The sequence below is a fragment of the Morone saxatilis genome, unplaced genomic scaffold (genome assembly GCF_004916995.1).
Source record: "Morone saxatilis isolate NCDOM2014 unplaced genomic scaffold, NCSU_SB_2.0 Contig12, whole genome shotgun sequence".
NCBI classification, from domain to species: domain Eukaryota; kingdom Metazoa; phylum Chordata; class Actinopteri; family Moronidae; genus Morone; species Morone saxatilis.
Window position 1 is genome coordinate 20734362 of NW_023339674.1, and position 13387 is coordinate 20747748.

At 38.5% G+C, this 13387-nt stretch overlaps 1 protein-coding gene across 1 annotated transcript in view; it reads left to right on the forward strand.

Annotated features, from left to right (window-relative positions):
* cts12 (cathepsin 12) overlaps positions 1-557 on the forward strand; it is a 3474-nt gene extending 2917 nt beyond the window's left edge. The window contains exons 7-8 of the mRNA XM_035652678.1: positions 244-349; positions 458-557. Coding sequence (XP_035508571.1) covers positions 244-349; positions 458-557 — 206 coding nt within the window. The remainder of the gene's footprint in view (positions 1-243; positions 350-457) is intronic.
* Positions 558-13387: the final 12830 nt, after the last annotated feature.

The following is a 13387-nucleotide window of genomic DNA, read 5'->3' on the forward strand; positions in this document are numbered from 1 at the left end:
GTGGAGCATTTAGCAGTTAAAGAGCCAGATATTTCTCTTAGGAGACGGTAGAGACCAAAACAGATCAACAGGTTGACACATAACTCATAATGAATGTTGCTTTATATCTGCTGAATGTGTAAATAAGCAGCTGTTTGCAACTATTTTACTTGAAAAGTGATAATATTACAATTTTACAACTGGCTTATGCTGCTCCCAAGTGGCCAAACAATCAGTTAATGCAAGTTGCAACTTCCTTTACAGGGATATATGATGAGCCCAGCTGCAACCCTAATAATCTGAGTCACGCGGTGCTGCTGGTTGGCTACGGGTCTGAAGGAGGTCAAGACTACTGGATCATCAAAAACAGGTCAGAAAAAAGCCTCTCCATATACAATAGCAAAGGCTGATTTATTAAACCTACATTTTTTGTGTTTTTTTTGTATTTTATTTGAATAAGCTGTTTTTTCTCTTTTAGTTGGGGTACCAGTTGGGGTGAAGGTGGCTTCATGCGAATCATCCGAGATGGCCGAAACACTTGTGGCATTGCGAGCTATGCTTTGTACCCTATTCTATGATTCTAATAAGACGGCTCAGTTGAGTGTTAATGCTAAACTCTTACACTGGACTGTCAGTGGGTCTCAAACAACATCAGTCATTTCTCATTTTGTCTCTAAAGCACCCCTGTCATCCTTATTTTCTGAACTTTCTGCTGAATCTTTCTCACACTGTAGATAATGTTGTGTGCAAAGACTCAAAACTCATATAAGCCTTTTACAGTGAATACATTGCTTCTCTCAGGGACGTAGTAGACAAACCAGCCTATGTGGCCAGATAGATTCAATTGGCCTTCCAAACATTTTATTAATTGGTCAAAACTCACAAAATATGAAAAACTTCAAATTGAAAAATCAAAGTGAGACAATGTAACTTTGTACAAAAGTAACATAATCTTAATTTATAAATGTAAAATTAAAGTAAAAAAAATTACATTCGTAATTTTGATGTAGCTTACGGTGGCTAATTTTGGTTAATGTTAGCAGACTTACTGTAGTGTACAACAGACGTGTTCTACTACTACTCTTCTCCACTTGTGCTACTTGTGTTACAGTAGCTTAGCATTTTAGCTAAAACTGTCAGCATTTAGCATCACCCCCTAAAAGCGCTGTCACACCAGCATTGAAAACGGCATAAATATGTGGTGAAATCAACTATTCCAATAGAATCGTCGCAATTATCAGATTTGCTTGCTGGGACATAATCACTCTGCACAAATATTGGGTTTACCTTTAGTAAACCAGCGAGTTTGTGCACTTAACCTGTAGCTAACCGTCCTGACCTCTGAGGGAATAGAGAGCTAGGGAGCCTACCAAATATTTTGCAAAGACATGAGAATTAATTTAGCTGTTTAACTTTCTGGTGTGACCAGACCTTAAAGGACCAGTATGTAACATTTAGGAGGATCTCTTATCAGAAATGCAATATAATATTCAAGGTACGTTTAGTGTAACACTGGCTGTAGATAGGGCCTTTCACTTTTTTCGTGAGTTCCGCAACCACCATAGTTTCTCCACACAGTTCGCAATTCACAGGTCATCAAATACAGACGCCAGCGGTGTCCAGTTAGTTTCAATCTGCAACATCACCAATAGATGCCACTAAATCCTACACACTGGTCCTTTAACTGTCACTTGTAGCCACAGTGGCTGCTGTTCCACAAGTTACATAGTCTTGCTTGAACAATGTGTTATAATTATTGATTAAATATTATGCAAGTACATTTTAAGTAAATCACGGTGGCCTGGTTGTGAATTTCACTGTTTGTTTTTAACCGTAATGTTATATCTTCAGACTGCAAAACTCTTTTGTTACAGTAACACTGTTGTACTGAAAACTGAAATATTGATAATGACATATTGAGAGGGGGAGGGATGAAGGAGTGGTGTTGGTATGAAGTGGTGGTGTTGGTGGGGGACACAAACCATGCAAATTAAAAATCTGACCCTGGTGGAATCAGTGTTTCAGGCCTCAACGTGTATCTGTTTGAGACAGAACAAATAAAATGGTGCTTGATATTTTCAATGCAAATAGATGTTTCAGTTTTTTCAGTGGCATATTCTTTCATATTTTTCTACCATTATAAACAATATTGTATCAATTACTTAGTGCATCAACTGGATTGTCTTGATTTCTGGACTGACTGATAATAAAGTGAACCATTTTATTCTAAGTGTGTTTGTCTCTGCACGTTGCATTGTTCAAGCAAACACAGTTCACATACATGCTCCACTGCCTCATAAAGACCTTAATGCCTGCAAGTTCAACCACACCTCACTGAACCTTGAACCTAACTGTGCACTGGCTTACATTCATCCACACTTACTGTTTCTCTGGACTTACTGCTGGAATCACATGGCTTTCTGAATAGCTCATAATGCAGCCGAATATATATTTGCTTTGCACTGTGGTATGGTTGTTTTTGCTTTGCTTTGCTCCAGTTTATCCCTCTACTGAGAAACATTCAAATGGTAGGCATGACAGACACAGTCAGATCCATCAGGAGACACAGGGAACAAAAAAGTTCTGTGATCCTTCCTTCAGCAACCAGACAGCAGGTGCTATCACTCAGGTAAGGCAGCTCTTTGTTGGGTTTTTGTCAGTGAGATTACAGCACATTCTCTGGTGTGTAGCAAGGTCATTTATTGTTACACTTGTTCTGATAAAGCTACTGTCACTATCAGACATGCATTTCATTTTGGCTCAGGAATAAAAAATCTTTTTACAGCTAAATCTTACTTAGAAGCGTATTCTCTTCATGTTTCTCTGTGTCTCCATGTCACACCCTGATTTACACCTCAGACCAGTGTATTTCCTTTGTTACAAATCCATCTGATACTGTATGTTATGAAGATTAAATTTGCATTTTCTTGCAGTTAATCACTTTGCAGCGTGATTACTTAGTGATAATAGTTTTCACCTAAGCAGGTCAGTGGAGTTGGAGTGTTTGCTTGTGTTAATTATCCCACAGTCGACTGTTCAGCTCTCTGTGTCTACAGAAGTGCAGCTCTGGCTTCTACAGAGAGCAGGCAGGACCATACAGGGGTCAGTGTGTGCCATGTAGCTGCAATGGACTATCCAATGAGTGTGATGAGCATACAGGGAACTGTGTGGTTGGTGTTCACACACACATACACATACACATAAACACTCAATGGCACATGTTCAATGGCTGATTTACAATACACTTAAAGCTTGTAGCATGTGTAGACCAAACTAGATGGAAAAAAACATGTTGTTCATTGTTGTGTTTCATCTAACTGATCTCCAGAACTGTCAATTCAATGCCATCTGGGACCGCTGTGAACGGTGTAAAGAGGGTTACTATGGAAACACAGCCAACAGTGCCTGCCAGGCCTGTCCATGTCCCTTTAAATGGAACAAGTCAGTCTCTTTTTCTTACCCAGCTCAGCCAAACTCAAATGATTTTTGCTCTGCATCAGTATGAAGATATTATTCCTTCTCTCTGTAGCTTTGCATTGGCCTGTCTGGACATCGGCTCAGGAGTGGTTGAATGCTTGTGTAAACGTGGTTACAGTGGAGCCAGATGTGAGAAGTACGTCTGCTCTTTAAGAAGTGACACATAACCAAAGCATCATTTACATTTCTAGATTATTATCAGTGTACCAAAACATTGCATCCTAATCCCTATTGTCCACTGCTAATGTAAATGTGAATTATATTCGCATGTAGGTGTGACAATAAGTGAGTCATTCTACGATTGCAGTACGATTTGAGTCCCTCTGACCTTGTTAAGTGTATTTTATCTATTGGGTGACTAAAATCTATTCTTAAAAGCTTTTTATATCAATTGAAATGTCCCCTTTAATAATGTGTAAAAACATTACATAAAATGTATCTTTATATTAGAAATGATCTTGTTTTTTCAATTGACACCACTTATTTTCCCATGTCCCTCATGGCCTTCAATGAAAGTGTACTTGGGATATGACTAATAAAAATGGAAAAAGGTCTAAAAATGTTGCCATTTAGACGTACTTCTATCTGTGCTCTTTTGTTGGTAATGTTTTGTTTTTTAAAAAAAATCATAATTATTCATTAAACTTCCATTATTTAGTTCCGTACCCAAGTAACCCCTCAACCCCGTTACACAAACCATTATCCCCCCCTAAAAATGATAAACCGATCCTTAAGTGGCATGAGCAACAGGATGTGACATCATAGAAGTCTTCTGAACAACATGGTGCAGAAACAGGCAACTTACTACCTTCTTTTCTAACTGTATTTCAGTCATTTATGTTGTGATGTTGTAGTCGTAAAGCATAACATTCTTATACCATATTGAATGTAAGGTAATCTTACAGTGAATTTGAGAGTAAAAAACAACTATTTATAGGTTACAACATAGTGTCCGTAACAGGGTTGATGACTAATATTGCACACACCATAAAATAATGACCAATAATAGTAGAGATTTGATGCCTGAGATGGGAATTTATGTTTTTCTAGAAGTTGAATATGTAGTTAATGTTATGGGGTGTTCAGAAAAGTCCTACATTTTGGTCAAAAATCTGAAATTGTCAAAGTCCACATTGTACCGCATTCGTGGAATGACCCAAATATAATCTAAGCTCAATGTCAGCCTCTTGTTTTTCCTCGCTTTATTAAGATGTGCATTTGGTTACTATGGTAATCCAGTGGTGCAAGGAGGCAGCTGCAAGCCCTGCAATTGCAAGGATAGCACCATGAACATTTGTGATTCTCTGACTGGAGGTAAATATACATTTTCACAGAAATACACACACATAAAGTTTATATACTGTAAAAAAGTCATAACCATCAGTTCTCTCATACACTGAATATTCTTATATTCACTATGTTTTGAAGGAGCATGTGATTTACTACTGGATTCCCATAAAGTTGAAGGACTCACAAGAGAAGTGAAGAGAAGAGATTTTAAAGTTAGAGAGATATCCTGACCTTTGGTCTCTAGTATGGGTCACAGTCCCAAAACAAAGCCTACATTTCCTACAATACAACCAATAGCATCTCTTTTGTCAGATGCTTTCTGCCTGATAAATACCCATATTAACTGCAGACAATTTGAAACTCAGTCTTTCTAGTATTCTTCTCAGACCTCAGAACCACAGAAGACATTTTAAAAGTAGGAGTAGTACTGTTCATGACTAGTAAACTGATCTTAATGTATTGAGATTTACTTTGATATCCCTTCCTTTTAATAGAGTGCATCACATCTGGTTGCAGCAGCTGTGGTGATCAGTGCCATAGTGAGTTTGCATTGAAAATTCATCGTATAATCGTGTTGATTGTAGTTAGAGTTACCCATAAAATCCTCCCCTTGTATTTACTGACAGAATGTGACAGCTGCAATCTCGCTTTACTGGTCGAGTTGGAAAATATGGACGATGCTCTGGCTTGGCTGAAGCAGCAGCTGCAGAACATCCTTAATGGTCCTGGTTCACTCTCCAGGCTGGTGGCTAACATCTCTGAAACCAAGGTGCAGTTCATGCAAGTTTGCCAAAAGAAAAAGATCTTCTGTTATATTTGTATCACTCAACAATGTTTCTCTGTGTTCAGAAATTTCTCACATCCCCTGTTTTGCAGATTCAGACTAGGAGGTACAGCACTGCTGTGAGACACCTGGATCCAAAGGTGGAACAGCTGGAAGCAGATGTGGATGTTGTCAGAGATGATTTGAGTCAACTGATTGACAAGGTACCTGGAGTGAATTTTGTTTCAGTTACTGAAACTCAATCAGGAGTTTAGGAGGATAATTGCAATTTTACTAAATTGTAAATGTGAATTATTGTTTGAAAACTGCAGGAGGTGTCTTTATAAACTACACATAAAAACATCAGAAAGTGACGAACCCCTGAGTTTTATGAATTCATTCTCTTCTTTTTAGTGCAGAGTGTGAACAGTGAATGCACATGCATTGATCTGAAAACACATAAGAAACTTAACACCTTTTTTTAAATATTATTTTTAACTTTCCAGACACTTGACACTGTGTCACATCTGGAAAAGGTATTGCAGAATGTGAATGGAACAAAGTTAAAGGCAAAGGATCTTCTCTCTAAAGCTGAAGTTCTCCACGCAGCAATACAAGGTATATTACATTAATATATGTGTGTATGTATCCTTAGTATCCTTAACTTAATAATCTTCGTTGGGCTGAGACCAGCAGACCAGTCCTGCCTCTCCTGTCTGAGACTTGTTAAGGAAGAGTGAGACAAAGTGAGCCTCAGACGTATCATTCACAGCAATGTCTCTGTTATTGTGGTTTTTCAGATTTGATAAAGGGGCTAACTGAGGTGAAACCTGGAGATTCAGAGACTCTCTCTGAAAACAAGAAAGCCAGAATGATGGAGGAGGCCAAACGCATTGTGCAGGAAATGAGAGCAAGAGGCTGCTCTTCTCAGAGAGACAAAGCTGGCAGCGAGCAGGAGGAGGCACACACATGTGAGATTCAGTCTATTCATGGGTTGCTTTCCGTTCAGTTCATGGATACAATGCAGAGCAGAGGCGGTTGCTCTGATGTTTGGCTCTTCATTCACAGTGATGTAAAGTAGAAAGCCCAATGGTCAGGCCACTTTCCACAATTCACAACTCTCCAACTTTTGAAGCTGAAACCACTGAAACAAAATGGTTTGTTTAACACTTCTGTTCTGGGTTTGATTAACAACAAAAAGAGATAACTTTCTCACCGGCACTTAAATGCAGGAGAATAATAGTAATTTAAAAAGAAAAACTTTGATTTTGAACTCCCAGATCTAGATCTAGCTTGACATTTGGGAAAATACATGTATTCACTTTCTTTCGAGAGAGCTTCATATTTCTATGAGAGCAGATTTTGCTCTAGTGTGAACTAGCTACATAACAACAAACCAAACACTGGCTCTACATAGGGGCGTACGCATTTTTCAGGTGTTTCATGGCCACTGTAGTTTGTGAAACAAGGGTGTTGCAATCAACAACTAGACCGCTAGATGCCACTAATTCCTACACACTGGACCTTTAAAAAGTAATATTTTTGGTTGTTGAGAAACACACTGGCTGATATCCAGTAATTATGACCCTGTTCTCCTCAGTGTTGGACATTATCAGGAACATGAAAGTTCCTGCGGAAACCAACCAGACTGTATTAAATCAGACTGCAGACTCTCTGATGAAGTCAGACTCTTCTCTGAGGGACGTGGCTGAGCTGCTGTCAGACGCAGAGGACACAGTCAACAGGACACAGGGCCTGAACCTAAAACGTCTAACTACGCTACAACATCTGGAGGTGATGTGTATATCAAACATTTATTTTCTGTACAATAGGACACTCTGCAATGTCATGTTCATCCATCTCTGTTCATCATTTGCTGCAGCACCTTCAAACTCAGCTGGAGAGAGAACAAAGTGCACTTCTTCCACTGACTGCAATGACTAAAGATCTGCTGAAGAACATTACAAACATGTTTCTAATGCTTGAGGAGATTAAAAAAGTAAGCAGGCATCTTTTACCACCGTAATTCCGAGAGACACATTTTTGAGTGTGCAAACTGAGTTTATTGTGTGTAAATTGCAGGAATTTGAGAATCATGCAGCTCAGATAGATAGTGCCAAGCTGCAGCTCTTTGAGAAGTTAAACAACCTCGTCCAAATTATGGCAAAGATGGATATCGTAACCAAGTCTGAGGAGCATGCAGAGGAGCTCAACAGAGTGGCAGCAGCGTTTCAACAGTAAGTGTGAACCAGACAAAATAAAGAAAGTGGACAGATTTAAGAATTAAACACTAAAGCCAACTGTGTTTATGTTGACATTAATACAACATGCTATATGTTATTGCAGAGTGTTTCATAATGCTACCAACAGTACAGACCTGCTCGGTGTCCTGGGTATAAGAGCTTATAACAGCATCATAACTTCCATAGAAAAGGAGATGGCAGCAAATCAGTCCAGAGAGGTGGCTGATCAAGCCTTAAAGGTAACTGAGGTGCTATCAGTAATGCTTAATGGAACCCTGAATATTTAGTAATGCTTATCAAAAATATTACTATGATTCTGTTACAATAAATTAGGACGTAAAAGATGGAGGTCTGGTCAACAGAGCCGAAGGACTCAAAGATAATTCTACTCGTTTATGGACAGAAGCCAACGAGACTCAGAGTGACCTTAAATGTGTGTGAAGTTTATAACATAATTTGTAACAAGTCAGATACATTTTATTGGTTATGGATGCGCAAAAAGTGACAAGCTTCACAATTTCTTTTGAACAGTGCTGTTGCATTCAGTGAACACCCACAAAGATAATGTGAATAAGCAAAAGGACAAAGGAGAATCACTGAGGATAGACATCTTAAGCGTCAGCGATGAAATCAGAAAGATCACAAGAGGTAGGTGGATCACATTAAATTTGTATGAGGAAACATGAATGGCAGATTATGCACTGTACCTGCGTCATACTGTCTTTTTGATTTCAGATGACACAGAAGTCCTGATAGAGTCTGCAAAAACAGCTGCCTCTGCCTCTAACTCCACAGTCAGCAATATAATGGAGAGACTGAGTAATGTCAGCCAGGCAGTGGAGAGAATAACTTTAACAAATGTCAGTGTGAATATAGACGATATGTTGATTGAGGCAGAACAGACATGTGAGTATTAATGGTAGACAACTTCTTTAAGTGCTTTTATACTTTTTAAATTGATTGAAAGTCACCTTACAGCTGGAATATAATAATTTTATAGTTTTATAGTTTTATAGATGCTTTCTGTGTCTATTTCAGTGAAGAACCTGAACACAGTTCTCCCTGTGTTGAATGACACAATCACACAAGTTGAGGCTCTCAGTGGGAAGGAGCCTCCTAGTGCCAACATGACAGAAAGCATCAGGAGAATCAAGGATATGATAGAGGAGACAAGAAACTATGTTAATAAGGTAAAGTGTTCCTTTAAAACGTATTTTCTGCCAACTTTGATTTAAAGCTGCAGTAATCAATATTTCTATACTAACAATGGATCGAATGACCCTACAGAGACTTATCACCTGACTCTGTAGTTCCTCTCAGCTTTACAGAGCTTTAAAGCATCTTTCTGCTCTAAATACCCACCGTACATTGCCTGCCCAACACCAAATGGCAAAGTTAGAAAGCAGCTGGTGAATATAGGGGAGCTATATAGCTGCTAAAGAGGCAGATATTTCACTCAGGAGTTGTTAAAGACCAAAACAGAGCTAAAAGAGAGTAAATATTGGATTTAACATTTACTACACAACTTCAAATGAATGCTAAAGTTGCTCCATATCTGCTGGAATCTCTATAAATAAGTCTTAATAATAAGTTTACCACATCAATTTAAAGGGTGATAAGATATCAGCTCTAATCAAAATCAGTTCTTGCAGGTTTAACAAACACAACAAAAGATTTTTCGACGAATGCATATTTACGCCAATCCTTTCTACATCGAAACGATCTTTTCACAGCTCTCAGTTGCCACCACTTTCAATGGAAAGGGTCACGTGGAACTTCATCCTCCAAGAAACCTTGAAGACATAAAAGCGTTTACAGCTGTTGATCTGCTTCTCAATCGTCATTTAAACAATCCCTCCAAGGCCAACTACAGACGTAAGCGACGCCAGGACAAACGCAGAGATGCCAGCTTCTTTGTTTTCTACCTGGGCAACAAGGATGTGAGTGCAGTGCCTCAGGAAGATGAGCGATTTTCTGATTTGAGTGACAGATAAACCACTATTACGAAACTTAATCAAAAAAATAATACCAAAAAAAAAAAAATCATTGTATTTTCCCTGTCCATGCAGCCCTGACGGAAAGACCTACAATATGTGGATGGGCTATCAGAAACAACCTGTAAATGAAGTTGTGTTGATTTTTGTGTCTACAATGTATGGGAGGAAAGGTTGGTCCATATGCGAGAGTGGAATACCAAGCACAAATAATCCACATAGTACCCAATGTTTAAACCTTACCTCAAACTTGATTGACCAAGGAATACATCTTCCACAGGTACACTACATAGAAGTATCGAAATGTTATATGAAAAAGCATATGAAAGTTTCCTCTTCCACAAAGTGTAATGTAATTATAAAAATGATAATAATAATACATTTAATTTATAGAGCGCCTTTCAAGAAACTCAAAGACACATAAGTTAAAAGTAAAAGAAAAAAGGTAATAAAAACAACACACTAAGAAATTATAGCTATATCTACAACAATTATCTCTGTGTGTCAATAATTTCTGCAGAGTATACCAAGATGCTGAAGTTAACGTCACGCAGAACTTCACATCACAGAAGCCCATTGGTCTCTCTCCTAAACGCAACCTTCCAAACTCGCTGACTGGCATGCTTGAACTCAATCCAGACAGGGTTGTTGTCTATGTGGGTGGCTATCCTGACAACTTCACGGTAACCAGTCACTGCTGTTATTTCATCATATGTGCATTTATTTAAAGGTGTGTAACATTTAGGATCTATTGGCAGAAATGAAATATAATATTTATAGGTGTATAAGTGTATAATCACCTGAATATAGGAAACTTGTTTTTCCATTTCTTAAGAATGAGCCGTTTGTCTACAGACACCAAGGGTTGCCTTCCACAGAGTCCGCCACGTTAAACATGTTTCTACAGTAGCCCAGAATGGACAAACCAAAAACTAGCTGTAAATAGGGCCGTCATAGGGCGTTTTTTTGTGGCCACCATAGTTTCTCCTACACACTTCACAGCCCAGGTCATTAAATACTGACCCAAGCAGTGTTCAGTTAGTTGCAATCTGCAACTTCACCACTAAATCCTACACACTGGTCCTTGAATTGTCACAGTGGTAGAGACAGAAAGGGTAGCCTACAACACATCCACAAGATCCAACATCCAAAAGCCCAAGCCCTAACCCGGTTAACAAGCCTGACTGCACTGAAAAAAGCTTCCATATATGACACAAACTATAAAGTCACAGGTCCAACAGATCCATTAGATAAGAATGAAGTAGCTGAAAAAGTCTTCTAACATCCTTTTATGGGAATAAGTTGATGAGGAGGGTGAGTTGAAATACCTATGAGCATTCAGATTTTATTAGAGGTTAAGGACGATAAATTAGTTTGGACAACCACAGATAAACCAGAAATCTGAGCAATCATTGACCCACTGCACAGGAAAATATGGTTATCCAGTTTAATAAATATATGTTGAGTGAACTCAGCCATTCGTGACCTGTTGGCATTTTAAGTCCTTTCTCTTTTGGTTCTTCTAGCCTCCAGTGGAGCTGCATTACCCCAAATACAGAGGAGCAATGCAACTCTCTTACATAAATGACAACCCTGTTTGTCTGTTCAACTACAAGCATGCAGTCAATATGGATGCAAAGCAGCCTGCTCTGAAGTAAGGAAATGTTTCACACAGTTACAATATACAGGGGTCTGTGGTTAAAATAAGTAGAAATGGTCAAATAGTGATTAATACTTTCCTTATTTGTTTAGGATTCCCAGGTCAGAGGTGTCTAATTATTATGAAGGAACAGGTTACCGCATGGCGTTAATGAAGGAGCCGGACAAGATAAAGAGAAGACTTTTCAGGTTTCACATAAACAGTCGAGAGACAAACGCCTTGCTGTTCTACATTGGAAATGAAGTACGATGTTTCCCAGAAGTACTAGTAAAACACTGACTATTAACAACTTTATGCTAGAAATTAAAACATTATCATTAAAAACAGAGGTACAAAACATTATAAATGTTGTGTTTTATCTGTTACAGGAGTCTTTTTTCTGTGTGTTGGTGGAGAGAGGCTTCCTGGTGCTTCAAGGACAGCAAATAGGTCGAGAGCTCAGACTTCAGAGTGCTGAAAAAGTGTCTCTATTTGTAAGATCTAATATAAACAACGTAATTATCAAACAGTGCAAACTTTCGGAATTTGTGTTTTTGTTCCATTTATAAACTAAAATTATGGAAAAAGATTTCTTCTAAATGTATGTGTCCTGTCTCAGGGCAAAAACTTTGCAATCATTATGTCAGACAAGTTTGTTGTGCACTGTGGACAAGAGAAGATATCCACAGATCACAATCAAACAAACTACATGAGTTATTACATTGGGGGTCTACCAGCACCACTCAGACAGAGGTAATAAAACAGACACAAGCAGTATGTACAGCTTTAGCTCCTCAGATTAGCATTTTGTACAGTTTTCTGTCTGTTTATGCCTTTGAATCTTAGACACAACATCACAGCTCCGCCACTGAGAGGATGTGTGGATCGCCTGACAGTAAATGCTGAGAACGTTGAGTACAACAGGACGATTGGTGTCAGTGATGGATGTCCAGTCTCACTACTGGTAAACTGCCAAAAAAAAAACATGGCTGCTCTAAGTTTCATACATATGACTGCCCTTAACACAGCCTTAAAATATACCAAATTCCTTTTTTTACGTGACACTTTTGTTAAACAGAGACCTATGTGACTGACAAGATAATGGCAAATGTTAAAACACTATTTGGAAGGGAGTCATCAGTGAACTGAATTGTAATATCAGTTATATTGACCTAAATTAGCTAACAGGGTTCCCACAAGAACTTTTCAAGAACTTTCCATGATCAATTCCCTCAAATTCAAGGACCCAAATCAAAGTTCATTGGTGTTACAACACTGATACTTTTTTTTAAACTAGCAGGTTTTACACAGACAACAATTAAAAAGTAAAATATCCTGATTAAATAATATTAATAATTAATAATAATAAAAATATCTTCTATTTCTATTTACTTTCTTCTCGTTCTTTTCAAAAACCTTCAAAGCCTTGATTTCCCCCTCCTCAAATTCACAAACTTTTCAAGGATTTCAAGGACCTGTGGCAACCATGATTAATAGCTAATATAAGCCTCTATAAATGCTACTGGTCATAGCAGAACAAAAAAACTGTTGCAGCAATACCCCTGGGAAAGTGTGTTTTGCTTTACTTATCATTGGAACTATTAGGACAGAAGCTGGTCAGCCAAGGTCTCGCTTTAAAGTGAGTAACTGAGAAAATAGACTTTAACCAAGACTTCTAACACTAGTGTGTTTCTGGCTTTTGTAGGGTGTTCGTGTAGCTACATTGTACTCAGCTCTGTCTGTTGATTCCCTGTTTGTTTGGAGTGAGCAGCCACTCAGAGTCTCTCTGGCCTTCAGGAGCACAGACAGACACGGTACTCTTCTCAGGAGCAGCTCCCAGGTAAACTCTGCATGCCTTACATCCATCTTAATCCAAAGCTAAAGCTCAAGATGACTCTATAAGTATTATCTGATCTTCTACAGGGATCCACCTCGGTCCACGACCTCCAGCTGTCCCTGGCTGATGGCTATGCAGTATTTAATAGTGATAATTATACCTTGA